The 19,302-nt window shown below is 38.3% G+C and overlaps 1 protein-coding gene across 1 annotated transcript in view; it reads right to left on the reverse strand.

Moving 5' to 3' along the window:
* Positions 1-19,302, reverse strand: part of OSBPL11 (oxysterol binding protein like 11) — a 97,321-nt gene that overhangs the window by 12,422 nt on the left and 65,597 nt on the right. Inside the window, exons 10-11 of the mRNA XM_061193190.1 lie at positions 18,839-19,025; positions 11,717-11,899 (exon numbers count right to left, since the gene is read on the reverse strand). Coding sequence (XP_061049173.1) covers positions 11,717-11,899; positions 18,839-19,025 — 370 coding nt within the window. The remainder of the gene's footprint in view (positions 1-11,716; positions 11,900-18,838; positions 19,026-19,302) is intronic.

Consider the following 19,302-nt stretch of genomic DNA (forward strand, 5'->3'; position numbering starts at 1 on the left):
AGAGCAACTAAGCCTGTGTGCCACAACTACTGAGCTTGAGCTCTAGAACCCATGAGACACAACTACTGAGCCCACGGGCCAGAACTACTGAAGCCCATGCACCTAGAGCCTGTGCTCTGCAACAAGAGAAGCCTGCACACTGCAACAAAGAGTAGCCCCCGCTCGCCGTAACTAGAGAAAGCCCGCGTGCAGCAACGAAGACCCAACGCAGCCAAAAAATAAATAAATAAATAAATTTACAACTAACTAAATAAATAATTTCAAGCATCTTTTCTCACCACAACATCAAGAAACTAGAGATCAACCACAGAGAGAGAAATGAGAAAAAAAAAAAGGTTACATGGAGACTAAATAACATGCTACTAAGAAACCAGTAAGTCAGGGCAGAGTCAAAGGTGGTGGCAGGGGAGGATGCGGAGTTCGCATCTCCCCACAACTAGGGTGCCTGCTAGATGCTGGTGGGGGACCTCGACACCCAAGGACACGGGAGGAACCCCCTGAGTGACCAGGTAGGATGAGGGGGGGAGTAAGGGGGGAGGAAAAGTGGAGGCTGGACAGCACCAGGCACCTGAGGGGTGGCTGGGATTGGGGAGGGGTTCCCACTCCTGGAATGACCCTCGGGAGCTCGGAGGATCGGGGGGGAGCATGCCTAGCATCTCCGCTGCCCAATCAGGCCCTGGGAAGCCTGCAGGGCTCCCAGGCAGGGTCCTCGGCCCTCCCAGGCCCCTTCCGGGCTGTGTTGGTCCTAGGTGGGGGAGAAGAGGAGAGGTGGGCGGGAGGGACCCTCCAAGACCAGAGGATCAGGGGAGGCGCAGAGGGTGTTTCCCCCACCCACTCGGGCCCTGGGAAGCCTGCTGGGCTCCCAGGCCTGGTCCTCTGCCCTCCAAGGACCCCTCCGGCTGTGGGGGTCCTAGGGGCGTAGGAGGGAGGGAGGAGGGGGGAAGAGGAGGAGAGGCAGATGTGGGGGACCATCTGGGGCCAGGGGATTAGGGGAGGGGCCACGGGAGTTTCCCTGCCCACTCGGCCCTGGGAAGCCTGTTGGGCTTCCGGGTCTGGTCCCCTGCCTTCCGGGGTCCCCTCTGGCTGCATGGGTCACAGGGACATAGGAGGGAGGGAGGGGGGAGAAGAAGAAGAGATGCCAACGAGAAGGGGCCCACCAGGATCGGAGGATCGGGGGGAACACGCCTAGCGTTTCCCCCACCCACTCGGGCCCAGTGAGCCTGCTGGGATCCTAGACCTGGTCCTCTGCCCTCCAAGGCCAGAGGCATGCCTAAGCCCCACCCCCATCCCCTCAGGGTCTTTTCCTAAGCACAGGCCCCACCCACCACCTAAACCCCACCCCTGCCTAAACCCCACCCCCAAGCCAAGGCCTTCTCAGGCTTTTTTTTTCTTTTTCTCCTCTTTTTTTTTTTTTTTTTTTTTTTACTATTGTGGTTCTTTTTTACATTCAGGTCATTGTTTCATCTATATTTTTATTTTTTAATTCTTTCTAACATCTGTTAGTTTTCTAATCTCATTTTTTTTTTTACTCTTTGTTATTGTTCTGCTCCATTTTTTCTTTTCTTTTTTTTTTTTTGCCACCCCACATGGCTTGCAGGATCTTGGTTCATGAGCCGGGGGTTGGGACAGAGCTCCTGCGGTGGGAGCTCTGAGTCCAAACCACTGGAATAACAAAGAACCTCAGACCCCAGGGAATATGCATCTGAGTGAGGTCCCCCAGAGGTCCTCATCTCGGCACCAAGACCCAGCTCTACCCAACAGCGTACAAACTCCAGTGCTGGAAGTCTCAGGCCAAACAACCAGTAAGACAGGAACACAATCCCACCCATCAAAAAAAAAAAAAAAAAGAGAGACAACAAAAAAATATGTCACAGATGAAGGAGCAAGGTAAAAACCTATAAGACCAAATAAATGAAGAGGAAATAGGCAACCTACCTGAAAAAGAATTCAGAGTAATGATAGTAAAGATGATCCAGAATCTCGGAAATAGAATGGAGGCATGGATTGAGAAAATACAAGAAATGTTTAACAAAGATCTAGAAGAACTAAAGAACAAACAAACAGAAATGAACAACACAATAACTGAAATGAAAAATACACTAGAAGGAGACAATAACAGAATAACTGAGGCAGAAGAACGAATAAGTGAGCTGGAAGACAGAGGGTGGAAATAACTGCCGAGGAGCAGAAAAAAGAAAAAAGAATGAAAAGAATTGAAGACAATCTCAGAGACCTCTGGGACAACACTAAACGCACCAACATTCGAAATATAGGGGTCCCAGAAGAAGAAAAGAAAAAGAAAGGGTCTGAGAAAATATTTGAAGTGATTATAGTGGAAAACTTCCCTAACATGGGAAAGGAAATAGTCACCCAAGTTCAGGAAGCGCAGAGAGTTGCATACAGGATAAACCCTAGGAGAAACACACCAAGTCACATATTAATCAAACTAACAAAAATTAAATTCAAGGAAAAAATATTAAAAGCAGCGAGGGAAAAGCAAAAAATAACATACAAAGGAATCCCCATGAGGTTATCAGCTGATTTTTCAGCAGAAACTCTGCAGGCCAGAAGGGAGTGGCAGGATATAATTAAAGTGATGAAAGAGGGGCTTCCCTGGTAGCGCAGTGGTTAAGAATCCGCCTGCCAATACAAGGGACACGGGATCGAGCTCTGGTCCCGGAAGATCCCACATGCTGTGTAGCAACTAAGTCCGTGCGCCACAACTACTGAGCCTGCAAGCCACAACTACTGAAGCCTGCACACCTAGAGACCGTGCTCCACAACAAGAGAAGCCACCGCAATGAGAAGCCCGCGCACCGCAATGAAGACTAGCCCCTGCTCACTGCAACTAGAGAAAGCCCACGTGGAGCAACAGAGACCCAACTCAGTCATAAACAAACAAACAAATAAATAAAACCAAAAACTGATGAAAGAGAAAAACGTACAAGCAAGATTACTCTACCCAGCAAGGATCTCATTCAGATTCAACAGAGAAATCAAAAGCTTTCAGACAAGCAAAAGCTAAGAGAATTCAGTGCCACCAAACCAGCTTTACAACAAATGTTAAAGGAACTTCTCTAGGCAGGAAACACAAGAGAAGAAAAAGACCCATAAAAGCAAACCCAAAACAATTAAGAAAATGGTAATAGGAACATACATGTCAATAATAACCTTGAATGTAAATAGATTAAGTGCTCAAACCAAGACACAGACTGGCTAAATGGATACAAAAACAAGACCCATATACATGCTGTCTACAATAGACCCGCTTCAGACCTAGGGACACATGCAGACTGAAAGCGAAGGAATGGAAAAAGATATTCCATGCAAATGGAAATCAAAATAAAGGGGGAATAGCAATACTCGTAACAGATAAAATAGATTTTAAAATAAAGACTGCTACAAGAGATAAGGAAGGACACTACAAAATGATCAAGGGATCAATCCAAGAAGAAGATTATATAATTATAATAATAAATATTTATATTATAAATAATATTTATGCACCCAACAAAGGAGCACCTCAATACATAAGGCAAATGCTAACAACCATAAAAGGGGAAATCAACAGTAACACAATAAGAGTAGGTGACTTTAACACCCCACTTACACCAACGGACAGATCATCCAAACAGAAAATAAATAAGGAAACACATGCTTTAAATGACATAATAGACCAGATAGATTTAATGGATATTTATGGGACACTCCACCCAAAAGTGGCAGAATACACTTTCTTCTCAAGTGCACACAGAACATTCTCCAGGCTAGATCACATCATGGGTCATAACTCAAGCCTTGGAAAATTTAAGAAAATTGAAATCATACCAAGCATCTTTTCTGACCACAATGCTATGAGATTGGAAATCAATTACAGGAAAAAAACTGTAAAAAACACAAATACATGGAGGTTAAACAGTGTACTACTACATAACCAAGAGATTACTGAAGAAATCAAAGAAGAAATTAAAAAATACATAGAAACAAATGACAACGAAAACAGGACCCAAAACCTACGGAACACAGCAAAAGCAGTTCTAAGAGGGAAGTTTATAGCAATTCAATCTCACCTCAAGAAGCAAGAAAAATCTCAAATAAACAATCTAACCTTACACCTAAAGCAACTGGAGAAAGAAGAACAAAGAAAACCCAAAGTCAGTAGAAGGAATGATATCATAAAGATCAGAGTAGAAATAAATGAAATAGAAATGAAGAAAACAATAGCAAAGATCAATACAACTAAAAGTTGGTTCTCTGAGAAGATAAACAAAATTGATAAACCTTTAGCCAGACTCATCAAGAAATAAAGAGAGTGGACGCAAATCGATAAAATTAGAAATGAAAAAGGAGAAATCAAAACAGACACCACAGAAATACAAAGGATTATAAGAGACTACTACAAAGAACTATATGCCAATAAAATGGACAACCACGAAGAAATGGACAAATTCTTAGAAAGGTACAATTTTCTAAGACTGAACCAGGAAGAATTAGAAATATAAACAGACTTATCACAAGTAATGAAATTGAAACTGTATTAAAAATCTTCCAACAAACAAAAGTCCAGGACCAGATGGCTTCACAGGTGAATTCTATCAAACATTTAGAGAAGAGCTAACACCCATCCTTCTCAAACTCTTTCAAAATATTGCAGAGGGAGGAACACTCCCAAACTCGTTCTACGAAGCCACCATCACCCTCATAGCAAGACCAGACAAAGATATTACAAAAAAAGAAAATTACAGACCAATATCACTGATGAACGTAGATGCAAAAATCCTCAACAAAATACTAGCAAACAGAATCCAACAGCACATTAAAAGGATCATACACCATGATCAAGTGGGATTTATCCCAGGAATGCAAGGATTCTTCAATATATGCAAATCAATCAATGTGATACACCATATTAACAAATTAAGGAATAAAAACCATATGATCATCTCAATAGATGCAGAAAAAGCTTTTGACAAAATTCAACACCAATTTACAATAAAAACTCTCCAGAAAATGGGTATAGAGGGAACCTACCTCAACATAATAAGGGCCATATATGACAAACCCACAGCAAACATCATACTCAATGGTGAAAAACCAAAACCATTTCCACTAAGATCAGGAACAAGCCAAGGATGTCCACTCTCATGACTCTTACTCAACATAGTTTTGGAAGTCCTAGCCATGGCAATCAGAGAAGAAAAAGAAATAAAAGGAATACAAATTGGAAAAGAAGAAGTAAAACTGTCACTGTTTGCAGATGACATGATACTATGCATAGAAAATCCTAAAGATGCCACCAGAAAACTCCTAGAACTAATCAATGAACTTGGTAAGGTTGCAGGATGCAAAATTAATGCACAGAAATCTCTGGCATTCCTATACACTAACAATGAAAAATCAGAAAGAGAAATTAAGGAAACAATCCCATTTACCATTGCAACAAAAAGAATAAAATATTGAGGAATAAACCTACCTAAGGAGGCAAAAGACTTGTACTTAGGAAACTATAAAACATTGATGAAAGAAATCAAAGGTGACATAAACAGATGGAGAAATATACCATGTTCTTGGATTGGAAGAATCAATATTGTGAAAATGACTATACTACCCAAAGCAAACTACAGATTCAGTGCAATCCCTATCAAACAACCAATGGCATTTTTCACAGAACTAGAACAAAAAACTTTACAATTCGTATGGGAACACAAAAGACCCCGAATAGCCAAAGCAATTTTGATAAAGAAAAACGGAGCTACCTGACTTCAAACTATACTACAAAGCTACAGTAATCAAGACAATATGATATTGGCACAAAAACAGAAATATAGATCAACGGTACAGGATAGAAAGCCCAGAGATAAACCCACGCACATATGGTCACCTAATTTATGACAAATGAGGGAAGAACATACAATGGAGAAAAGACAGCCTCTTCAATAAGTGATGTTGGGGGACTTCCTTGGTGGCACAGTGGTTAAGAATCCGCCTGCCAATGCAGGGGACATGGGTTCGAGTCCTGGTCCGAGAAGATCCCACATGTCACGGAGCAACTAAGCCCGTGAGCCACAACTACTGAGCCTGCGCTCTAGAGCCCACGAGCCACAAGTACTGAGCCTGTGTGCCACAACTACTGAAACCCGTGTGCCTAGAGTCCGTGCTCCACAACAAGACAAGCCACCGCAATGAGAAGCCCGTGCACTGCAACGAAGAGTAGGCCCTGCTTGCCGCAACTAGAGAAAGCCTGTGCACATCAATGAAGCCCCAATGCAGCCAAAAAAAAAAAAAGTGGTGCTGGACAAACTGGACAGCTACATGTAAAAGAATGAAATCAGAACACCACCTAACACCACACACAAAAATAAACTCCAAATGGATTAAAGACCTAAATGTAAGGCTGGACACTATAAAACTCTTAGAGGAAAACATAGGAAAAATACTCTTCAACATAAACCACAGCAAGATCTTTTTTGACCCACCTCCTAGAGTAATGAAAATAAAAACAAAAATAAACAAATGGGATCTAATTAAACTTAAAAGCTTTTGCAGAGCAAAGGAAACCATAAACAAGATGAAAAGACAGCCCTCAGAATGGGAGAAAATATTTGCAAATAAAGCAATGGACAAAGGATTAATCTCCAAAATATACAAACAGCTCATGGAGCACAATATCAAAACAACAAACAACCCAATTAAAAAATGGGCAGAAGACCTAAATAGACATTTCACCAAAGAAGAAATACAGATGGCTAAGAAGCACATGAAAAGATGCTCAGCATCACTAATTATTAGAGTAATGTAAATCAAAACTACAACGAGGTATCACCTCACACTGGTCAGAATGCCCATCATGAAAAAATCTACAAACAGGACTTCCCTGGTGGAGCAGTGGTTAAGAATCTGCTTGCCAATGCAGGGGACACGGGTTCAATCCCTGGTCCGGGAATATCCCACAAGCCACGGAGCAATCAAGCCTGTGCACCACAACTACCGCGCCTGAGCTGTAGAGCCCGCGAGCCAAAACTACTGAGCGCACATGTCACAACTACTGAAGCCCGCGCACCTAGAGCCCATGCTCCGCAACAACAGAAGCCACTGCAATGAGAAGCCCGCACACTGCAACAAAGAGTAGCCCTTGCTCACTGCAACTAGAGAAAGCCCTGCATGCAGCAATGAAGACCAAATGCAGTCAAAAATAAATAAATAAATTTATTTTAAAAAAATCTACAAACAATAAATGCTGGAGAGGGTGTGGAGAAAAGGGAACCATTTTGCACTGTTGGTGGGAATATAAATTGATACAGCCATTATGGAGAACAGTATGGATGTTCCTTAAAAAACTAAAAATAGAACTACCATATGACCCAGCAATCCCACTACTGGGCATATACCCTGAGAAAACCATAATTCAAAAAGAGTCATGTACCACAATGTTCATTGCAGCTCTATTTACAATAGGCAGGACATGGAAACAACCTAAATGTCCAAAAATAGATGAATGGATAAAGAAGATGTGCTACATATATACAGTGGAATATTACTCAGCCATAAAGAGGAATGAAATTGGGTCATTTGTAGAGATGTGGATGGACAAAGAGTCTGTCATAGAGAGTGAAGTAAGCCAGAAAGAGAAAAACAAATGTCGTATATTAACGCATATATGTGGAATCTAGAAAAATGGTACAGATGAACCTATTTTTAGGGCAGGAATAGAGACGGAGATGTAGAGAATGGACATGTGGACACAGTGGGGGAAGGGGAGGGTGGGACGAACTGGGAGATTAGGTTTGACATAAATACACTACCATGTGCAAAATAGATAGCTAGTGGGAACCTGCTGAGATATTTACTGAGATATAATCAACATACAGCTCTGTATAAGTTTCAGGTGTACAGCATAATGACCTGACTTACATATATTGTGAAATGATTACCACAGTAAGTTTAGTTAATCATCATTCATCCTCTCATATAGATGCAAAATTAAAGAAATAGAAAAAAAAATTTTTTTCCTTGTGATGAGAACTCTTAAGATCTACTCCCTCAACAAATTTCAAATATACCATACAGTAGTGTTAACTACAATCATCATGTTGTACATTACAACCCCAGTACTTATTTATAACTGGAAGTTCATTCAATTCCTTCACTCCTTACCCCACACTTCTGGTAACCACAGTCCGATCTCCTTTTCTGTGAATTTTTTCAATTAATTTTTTTATTAAGGTATAGTTGACATGTAACATTATATTAGTTTCAGGTGTACAACATAATGATTTAATATTAGTATTATTGTGAAATGTTCACCACAATAAGACTAGTCAACATCAATCACCATACATAATTACCAAAAAAATTTCTTTTCTTGTGATGAGGAATTTTAAGAACTACTCTCTTAGCAACTTTCAATTATGCAATACAGTATTATTAACTATAGCCACCATGTTGTACATTACATCCCCGTGACATTTATTTTAAAACTGGAAGTCTGCACCTTTTGACCTACTTCATTCATTTCACCCACTCCCCAGCTGCCCACCTCTGGCATTTCAGCAATACACCAATCTCTGTTCTCTGTATCTATAAACTGTTTGGTTTTGGTTTTGGTTTTTTTAAGATTCCACATGTAAGTGAGATCATACAGTATTTGTCTATCTGTCTGACTTAATTCACTTGGCATAATGCTCTCAAGGTCCATCCATGTTGTCTCAAATGGCAAGATTTCATTCTTTTTTATGGCTAATATTCCATTGTGTGTTTTTGTGTGTGTGTGTGTATATATATATATATATATATATATGACATTTCCTTTATTCATTAATCCATTTATGGACACTTAGGTTGTTTCCATATCTTGGCTATTATAAATAATGCTGCAGTGAACATGGGAGTACATAGTTTTTTGAGGAACCTCCATACTATTTTCCATAGCAGCTGCACCAATTTATATTCCCATCAACAGTGCAGTGTTTTTTATTTTTCCCTTGGATTCCATATGTAAATGAGATCATACAGTATTTGTTCTTTCTCTGAGACTTCACTTCACATAAAGCCCTCAAGGTTCATCCATGTTATCACAAATGGCAGGATTTCCATCTTTTTAAGGACTGCATAATATTCCACTATATATATATATATATATATATATATATATATATATATATATATATATACACCTCACAACTTCCTTATTCATTTATCTGTGAATGGGCATTTAGGTTGTTTCTGTTTAAATTTTATTATTAGCAAAAAATACTGCCAATTGTTTTCCTTGAAGTGCCATGTTCACATCGTTCATTTATAAGGAAAATGTCTGCCCAATATTAAAATTAGAACAGCCTTAGTTTGTCTGTCAATCATTTAAGTAAAAATAGTGTTTCAAGAAAGGGTAATTTGCTTGTAACTCAAACAACTGCACAAGTGCTCTTCCTCCAGATAACCACTGTACTTCTTCATTATCTAACACAAGTGCTTTATGTATACTCCAAATTTGTCATGCAGAATATTAAAAAAGACAGGTAATCAATGTTCCAGATTTAATAAAACTAATAATCTGTACTGCTTTTCAAGCACATTTTAAAAAGAAAATGGCATTTAAAAAAACTGCAAGGCTGAAAAGAAAAAAGTTGCATGGCAGTGAGGAATAATACCACGACTACTTGTACAGTTTGGTGCCACTGCTTGATTGGTGCTAAGGTCCAGCAGTGCTACCCACCATTGCTTACATATCACCAATGCAAGTGCAAACAGAGAGAAAAAGGCGAATAATATCTTAGCATTATTATGAAAGTTTTTTCAACTTGCAGACCCCCTGTACAGGTCTCAAGGGCCCCGGGGGTCCACATACCAAACCTTGACAAACTCTCCTAAATAAATCCTAAATACACCCATAGAAGAATTTTTTTCAATCACTGCTGTTTTATTTTTTGACCCAACCTGAGTTTTTGGTTAAAATGTATTAAATCCCTTTACACATCTACTTATAAATTGTTTGGTTTCATTTATGTGATCTTAAGATGTTTAACGCTTCCTTGTATTTGATACAGTAATACTTCCACGTGATGTAAAATTTAAACAGTACAAAAGGGCATTCTGTGAAGAGTAAGTCTCTTTCTTATCCCAGACCCCAGTATTCCTCTCTGGAAGCAACCACTGTCAATACATTTTGGAGACTACTTTGTTAACACATATAGATCCACTTCATTTACTTTTTTTTTTTTTTTAACATCTTTATTGGAGTATAATTGCTTTACAATGGTGTGTTAGTTTCTGCTTTATAACAAAGTGAATCAGTTATACATATACATATGTTCCCATATCTCTTCCCTTTTGCGTCTCCCTCCCTCCCACCCTCCCTATCCCACCCCTCTAGGTGGTCACAAAGCACAGAGCTGATCTCCCTGTGCTATGCGACTGCTTCCCACTAGCTATCTATTTTACATTTAGTAGTGTATATATGTCCATGCCACTCTCTCACCCTGTCACATCTTACCTTTCCCCCTCCCCATATCCCCAAGTCCATTCTCTAGTAGGTCTGTGTCTTTATTCCCGTCTTGCCACTAGGTTCTTCATGACCTTTTTTTTTTTTTTTCCTTAGATTCCATATATATGTGTTAGCATACTGTATTTGTTTTTCTCTTTCTGACTTACTTCACTCTGTATGACAGACTCTAACTCCATCCACCTCACTACAAATACCTCCATTTCGTTTCTTTTTATGGCTGAGTAATATTCCATTGTATATATGTGCCACATCTTCTTTATCCATTCATCTGTCGATGGACACTTAGGTTGCTTCCATGTCCTGGCTATTGTAAACAGAGCTGCAATGAACATTTTGGTACATGTCTCTTTTTGAATTATGGTTTTCTCAGGGTATATGCCCAGTAGTGGGATTGCTGGGTCGTATGGTAGTTCTATTTTTAGTTTTTTAAGGATCCTCCATACTGTTCTCCATAGTGGCTGTATCAATTTACATTCCCACCAACAGTGCAAGAGTGTTCCCTTTTCTCTACACCCTCTCCAGCATTTATTGTTTCTAGATTTTTTGATGATGGCCATTCTGACCGGTGTGAGATGATATCTCATTGTAGTTTTGATTTGCATTTCTCTAATGATTAATGATGTTGCAGCTCATTTACTTTTAAAGGCCTATGACATATATTGCCAAAATACCCTCTAGGAAGGTTGTAGCAGTTTACCTCTCTAACCAGCAATATGAAAATGTCTATTCGCTCATACTTTTTCCAAAAGAGATACCATTTTAAAAAATGAATTTGTCTTATTGTTTAATTTGTATTTCTTTGAATTCTAATTACACTAAACAATTTTTCATTTTCTTAGTGGGCATTTTTTTTTTTTCTATTTTTGTGAACTACCTCTTTATGTCTTTGCCCATTTTTCTACTGGGGTACCCATCTTTTTGTTAATAATTTGGAAGAGTTTTTATGATAAGGATAGTAATCCTTTGACTACTAAATGTTAATATTTTTGCCCAGTTAATGTTTTATTTTTACTAAAATGTGACTATGTATCACATAATGTCATAGCTGGTACAGGGTTTAAGAGCATCAGATCAGACCAATACTTTCAATTTACAGATGAGGAAGCTGATGCAGAGCAGTGAAGTGACTTACCCAGGGCTGGAAGCTAGTGAAAAGGCTTAAATTAAGATCCAGAGTTTCTGACTCTTTCCTGAATGGATGCAAGGATGACATACCTGGATTCAAATGGGTCCTGCTTCTCCAGAGGTCTTACTCTTTTCTTCGTCACTGCCAATTTAGTCAAGTCCACGTACTTTGTCTCTCCATTGCTGTAAGTGAACTCAAGAACACTATTCCACTCCCCTTGTACTCTGCATACAACAGTGTTGGTGATGTTGTGCTTTACTTCACCTGTAACCCTAGAAGCAGGCAGAAAAAAAAAAGATATGCTCTAATAAGTAATATTGCTTATTTCTTAGGAATTCTGAAACCCAGAATGTACTTTGTGAATTCCCTTTAAATTAGTTACACATATCACTTCAATTTGTCAGCACCAAAGTCAGTTACAATTACAAGTCAATTTGTCAGTTACAAAGTCTTTGTAAATCCCTGATAGTTCCCTAGATAACTTTTTCAAATAACATCAATTTAATTTGAGAAAGAATACTAGGAATCAAACTGGAGACTTAGTTACCATAAATGATCACAAAGTGTGGTATTTTAAATGCTTGCTACAAACAACCGTTATAATATTAAAACTAAGTAGGAATATGAAAAATATTAACATTTCTTTTTTATTACAGTATAAAAATGTTGCAACACTACAGTCTATTCAACTTTTTTTCAAACTAGTCCTATTTAAAAGTTTAGAGTCCCTATATTTTAAATTCTGGATATACAGATTCTGTATAAAACCACATAAGCTTAATTTTAAATTAAATATAGAAACCAGACAAATCAGTAAGAGGTAGAAAAAAATAAAAGATACATTAAACATTTGTTAATTCTCTTGACAAAAAGAGCACTGGTATACAAAAATTATCACTATCTACACAAAACTCAGAGAACTCAAACACTAATGTTGTTGAAAGTTTAATGAAGAGTTATCTGGCTGGATTATCAACAGACAGACAGGATGCAGCTCAAATGAAGGTTGGAATAGAAACAGGTCTAATTATTTTTAATTAAGTACTTTATGTTCACTGTCAGACACAAACAACAACAGGGTCAGATTCAACAGAGGTTCAGAACTCAAAGAATAGTGGGCAAATGTTAGGTTCTGGTCAGTGTGCCAGGGATTATGGTTTATCTGGATTCAAAAGAGAATTCAGGGACTTCCCTGGTAGTCCAGTGGGTAAGACTCCACGCTCTCAATGCAGGGGACCCAGGTTCGATACTTGGTCAGGGAACTAGATCCCACATGCATGCCGCAACTAAGAAGTCCGCATGCCGCAACTAAAACCTGGCTCAGCCAAAATATAAATTAATGAATGAATATTAAAAGAAAGGGGGGGAATCCAAAGGACCAAAGCCCAGGTTCAGGTGACAGCTCAGGAACCACAAGTAGCATTTGCCAGATATAAGCCAAGGGCCTGGGAACCAGAAGGTTGTAGTTGAATTTAGGGAGTCCATAGTTTTTAAGCAGGAGAAGTGAATGGTCTACAAATTCAGAGCTCAAGGCAGAGGTGCAGGAGCCAATAAGCAAATGAGCCAGATCTTAGAGATCAAGGTGTACGAGGGTTTGGAATCCAAGAGCAGACCAAACATCCAAAATTAAACGTTAGGCATAATTGTAGCTCATTGGACACAAAGAACACCAGGACTACAAGTCTGCTTGATTACAGCAGGAGTGGGAACTCTAGGTTATACCTCAAAGCGTTTGAACTTAAATAAGTACACTGCTAAGGGTTTTTGCCTGACTGAATGTTTTTTGTGACATCCATGTTTCCTCTCTGATCCCACTTGCCAACATTGTTTCCTTCCTTGAAAATTTATCTGTAACCAAACATGATATGAACAGATGACACTGAACACTTACTTACCTCTTCCATCTTCCAACCACATATACCCAGAACTATATTCTGCAAACTGAGGAATAATAACCCGTTTCTCACTTGATCTTTCTTTTATTGCCACAATCTCTCAAGTTATCATTATCTCCTTCACAAGCCTTTCCACTTAAAAAGTAACAAGCCCTAGGTTCCTGTTCATGCGTGCTGGGTTACACGGGGTCTTTGCTGCTTAGTGCAGCTACACAGCAAGAGCATCGTGACAAGAACTGGGGCAGGGAACAAGAACTGCACATGCTAGAGGCAGGCCATGAGGAACTTGCAAAAGGAGCATAAGGAAGAAGAAGGGCCTCGCCTCATTTTGCTTATAACAATTCTTCTTAACAGTCTAATGCAGGGTTGGCGAACTTCTACAAAGGACCAGAAAGTAAATATCTTAGGATTCGTGGGCCAGGCTGTCTCTGTCACAACTTGACTCTCTCACTGTAGCAGGAAAGCAATCACAGACAATATGTAAATGAATATCTAAATATCTAAAGCATATAAATCTAGGTCTTGTATCAAATAATGATATGGAATACGCTGCCTTTAAAATACTTACCAAAGAGTTAAATTTTAAGTTGCCATCCTACTCATCTCTAAAGTGAGGATAACTGATCTGATAACCGATAAGGCATTTACTCTCTCACTTTCTAAGAACAACATCAAGCTGACTTTTTTTTTTCATATTTACCTATTTATTTGGCTGTGCAAAATAAGTCTTAGTTGCAGCGCGCAGGATCCTTGTTGCCGCGTGCAGTATCTTCGTTTCGACATGCAGGATCTAGTTCCCTGACCAGGGATCGAACCTGGGCCCCCTGCGTTGGGAGCGTGGACTCTATCCACTGGACCACGAGGGAAGTCCCCAAGTTGACTTTTTTTTTTTATAGACTTTACTTTTTTTTTTTTTTTAAAGTATTTGTTTATTTATTAATTTATGGCTGTGTTGGGTCTTTGTTTCTGTGCGAGGGCTTTCTCTAGTTGTGGCAAGCGGGGGCCACTCTTCATCACGGTGCGCGGGCCTCTCACTATCGTGGCCTCTCTTGTTGCGGAGCACAGGCTCCAGACGTGCAGGCTCAGTAATTATGGCTCACGGGCCCAGTTGCTCCGTGGCATGTGGGATCTTCCCAGACCAGGGCTCGAACCCGTGTCCCCTGCATTAGCAGGCAGATTCTCAACCACTGCGCCACCAGGGAAGCCCCCCAAGTTGACTTTTTAGATTATCTAGACCCTGTCTCTATAGCTATTTAGAATACCAGAAAATCATTGGATATATTAACTTGGCTTCATATAGAAAAATTTTATTTAAAGATTGAAAGTTAAGACTTCAGCTTTGGGTTTTATTGATGTACATGTAAGAAATACCACATGAAGGGAATTACATCTTATGCAGAACTAAAGACGACATTTTTCTATTATGTTACTCAATGCCACTACATAAGAATACTTGATACAAATCCCTTCAAAATTTAATACCAGGAAAGTAGTTTGTCTCTCCTGAAAAAAGTGATAGGCGTCCTTTATCAGACAATAAGAAGTATGTTGAGCATCATGTTGCTCTTTTTACTTTAGCAGAAGAGTATTTTCGGGTACAATAATTACCTAATCCCAGGTTCACAGCATTATTGTCCTTTTCCATCACTATGGTTACTATAATAACAGACTTCATTTTTAATTGTCTATTACACATGAGTTTTTCCTAAAAGCCTTATAAATGCTTTCCAAAGATAGGGTCCTGCATTCTAATATTAGACTAAAACCTTAGGCAGAGATCGTCTTTTTACTTTTCTATATCTTCAGTGTGCAGAAAAGTATGTCACTTAGCAGTTAGTTAACATAAATCTTAATGACATTATACTGCTACATATATTTAAAAAATCACCATCCTAAAGTGAATGTGGAAAATGGGATCAGGAGATGGACAAGGGCACGAGGAATAGTTAACTAGGCCTGTTTGGCTCCATCAGAGAGAGTTGTGGAAAATGAGGGAGTAAGGAAAGACAAGTGGAAGATAATATATTTATATCAAATGCAGACAGCAGAAAATGTGTCTGCTTGATTGCAGACAGCAGTAGAAAAACTAGGCTATGTCTGAGGAGGGAGGCATGGTTATTAATAAAGACATGAAAGAGAGTCTTAGTTAAAATATTCTATAAAATTGAAGAAGAAAAGATATCAAAATAGAGAAGTATGTTTCAAATATGAATCTTTTAAATGAGAAATTAGGTAAAACCATTGGTCTTAAGGGAAATCAGAGTGGAAAAAATGAGGAAATTTTGGAGTCAACCAAAAGTATACTTCCAAGTAACAAAAAGATCCAATACTTGTGGCCTTGTGGATAGGTAAAAAAGTATGAAGGGAGAAAAGAAGCCAATTTAAATAAGAAATTCAAAGAAATAAGATGGCAAATATAATGACTGATCACTAACAAACCAAGGATATCTATCTAAAATTATTAGGAGTCTTAAAAAAGTCAAAGTATGAAAACCAAGAGAAAATTTCTATGCAGGATATTTGCAGCAAGGAACCATCTAAATGTCATGGCAATGGTAAGATTTGGGGGATGAATTCTGATTCTCTAAATTAAGGTAGTCCTGGCAATATGATAAATTATAGCTTATATTTATCATTATAATTTAAGGCAAGATAAAGCACGGGTTCAGGACAAAGGTTTGGATATTTTGCATTTGACAAAAAAATTAACCTGACCTCAAAACTATAATCTGAGTTTTTATAAAGGGACATTTGAAACATAATCAAGACTTAAAAATTAATCAGAATAGCTATCATATAGTTGAGCTGTTACAAAAGAAGAAAATTCTGAACATGCAAGTGAGGTAACATTATGTGTACTAGATACGAAATAGGTGTTAACTGAAAACTATCAGAAAATTCATATGTAGAAATACAAATGAATGTATGTAGGAAAGCCTTTAACAGCCTCTTATTTCCTTCTCGGTAGCAGAGATTTAATAATGGAAAGGAACCCGCTGAATCATAATAAATATGGGAAAGTTCCCACTCATGGCTCAACATGTGATAACGCATACGGATAGAATAAATATGGGAAATCCTTAAAAGAGATTTTATCTCTTAATCAACCCAAGAAAGTTCACAGAGGAGAGGAACCTTATGATGAATAATAATGATTTCAAAAAAGTCCACAGTCGTGGACTTCCCTGGTGGCCCAGTGGGTAAGACTCCACGCTCCCAATGCAGGGGGCCGGGGTTTGATTCCCGGTCGGGGAACTAGATCCCACATGCATGCTGCAACTAAGAGTTTGCATGCCACAACTAAGAGTCTGCATGGCGCAACGAAGATCCCACATGCCGCAACTAAGACCCGGAGCAGCCAAATAAATAAATATATATATATATTAAAAAAAAGATGTGATATATTATCTTTAAAAAACAGAATATTACTCAGCCATAAAAAAGAATGAAATATTGCTATTTGCAACAATATGGATGGACCTAGAGAATATTACGCTTAGTGAAGTAAATCAGATAAAGACAAATACTATATGATATCACTTTTATGTGGAATCTAAGAAATAATACAAATGAATGTATATGCAAAACAGAAACAAGACTCACAGATATAGAAAACAAACTTGTAGTTAACAAAAGGGAGAAGGAAGGGGGGGAGGGGCAAATTAGGGGTATGGGATTAACAAACTATTGATACTACATATAAAATAGATAAGCAACAAAAATATATTATATAGCACAGGGAATTATACCCATTATCTTGTAATAATCTATAATGGAATATAATCTGCAAAAATACTGAATTACTATGCTATATACCTGAAACACAATATTGTAAATCAAATATACTTCAATTAAAAAAAAGAAAAGAAATTCATCAATATCATTGTCAATAAAAAGTGCTGGACTTGGAAAATTTATCACTGTAGTTGTGTCCCCTAAGCATTTGACTCAATTATGTACTTTGAAGAATGGTTTCACCAATGCAGGAATGTTACAGGGATATAGATTTCAACTTTAACTTCATATAAATAAGGGGAGTCTGAAAATGGAATAGGCTGCCTCATGCATTATGAGTTCTGTACTAATAATAATGTACCAACACAATGAACAAATCAGTTATCGGGTATGATGCAAAAGGATTTAGACACCTAGCAAATGTTGGTGTAGTGACTTCTAAAGTCCCTTCTAATTGTAAAGTTTGAATCCTGTGATCACTATGGTGAGAGGAGTAAGTAGAAGCACATATAACAAAGTGTGAACCAAATTAAAACCTTCTCTAAGGATAAAAGACGACTATCCTGACAATCTCCAGTGATTCTGTTTGGGTGATCTGTAATTTTTTTTTTAATTCTCTGCTTCAGTGTTTTTGAAATCTGTGTTTTTTAAGGCCCATTCAATGCCTGGGAGCCAATAAATCTTTCTTTCCACTTCTAAGATCGTGGAGTACCAGTTGTCTGGTGAAGAAGTAAAATAGCTATATGCACTGAAAGTCTCATACGTGACTGAAGAGAGTGCATTTTGGTATAACCATGTAAGAAAACTGTTTGGCAGTAATAAAGTTAAAGTTTCATTCCCTACAGCCCAGCAATTCCACTACTAGGTATCTACCAAACAGAAATTCATACATACATTCACAATGTTCTAGCAGCACTATTTGAAATGGCCCCAAATCAACTTCTATACTTTTTCATGTATGTTATTCTTCAATAAAAGATTTGTAGAAAAAGAAAACTATTCCTACTTCAGGACAGTCAGAATAGACATCAAAAGCTTAAGGAAAGAGTCAGTATCCTTTTGAGGATCCTATTAGAAAACTTGTCTTCATGTAGTTGGGTGATCTGGACGAGTGCTGAAAAGACCAACAAGCCACTAAAGGTATAATAACTGGCCGATTCCTAGATGGAAATAGAACAAAGCCACATTCAATACTGGTGCCTAAAGATATTGGCTTCCATCATTGTGCTTCTTGAACTATTTCTTATGATTAGATGTATTTTCATCCTAACTTGTAGCAATACTACCTCTACTGAGGTCTGGATCCAAGTCTGAATCCCTTTAAAGGCAGAAATTGGGCCAGAAGCTACATATCCATTTCTTAGGAGTTCTAGTTTACAAGAGAAGATAGATCTGTCACTATTTTTGAAACCAGATCGTGATTTCCAGAATGCCTTCAAAGATCAAATATATTAAATCAAAATTAAACATGAATAAAAATCCAATCCCATTTCACATAAAACAAAGCAGAAAAAGAATAGGAGTTATAATACAAGATCAAACTGATAGAAAAAGAGCCAGGTATCACTAAAATATTCTTACCGGTGCAGTTTGCCACCATAAAATGGCTTAGTATGAAAAGTGATGCTGGCTGAATACCCAGTTTTTGCACAGTTGACATTGACTTTGCCACCCAGTTCTACCCAAGGAACAGTTAAAATTGACCGGGCATATGCACAAGGTAGAGAAAACGTATACTCTTCTCCATGCTCTAGTAGACTGAGGATTCCTGAATGTGAAAACATAAAAGTGGTTAATATCTTTAAAAGAAAAAAAGACAGCTATGAAAAATCCATATTAAGTTTTTCTCCTGCCTGGTAAATGAACATCATAATTTTGCTTAATTTTCTTTTAGCTTTGGATGAAATTCGTTTCATTTACAATTGTATTTGACAACAATTCCTAGTAATAGTGAATCGAGGTTACTTTCATTATGACTTTATTATCCCTTTGGGGTTCATGCGACCAGAAAATGTTGCAGTGGAAACTGTTTAAGAGTTCTCTCT

This window comes from Eubalaena glacialis, chromosome 6, assembly GCF_028564815.1.
Source record: "Eubalaena glacialis isolate mEubGla1 chromosome 6, mEubGla1.1.hap2.+ XY, whole genome shotgun sequence".
Lineage (NCBI taxonomy): Eukaryota > Metazoa > Chordata > Mammalia > Artiodactyla > Balaenidae > Eubalaena > Eubalaena glacialis.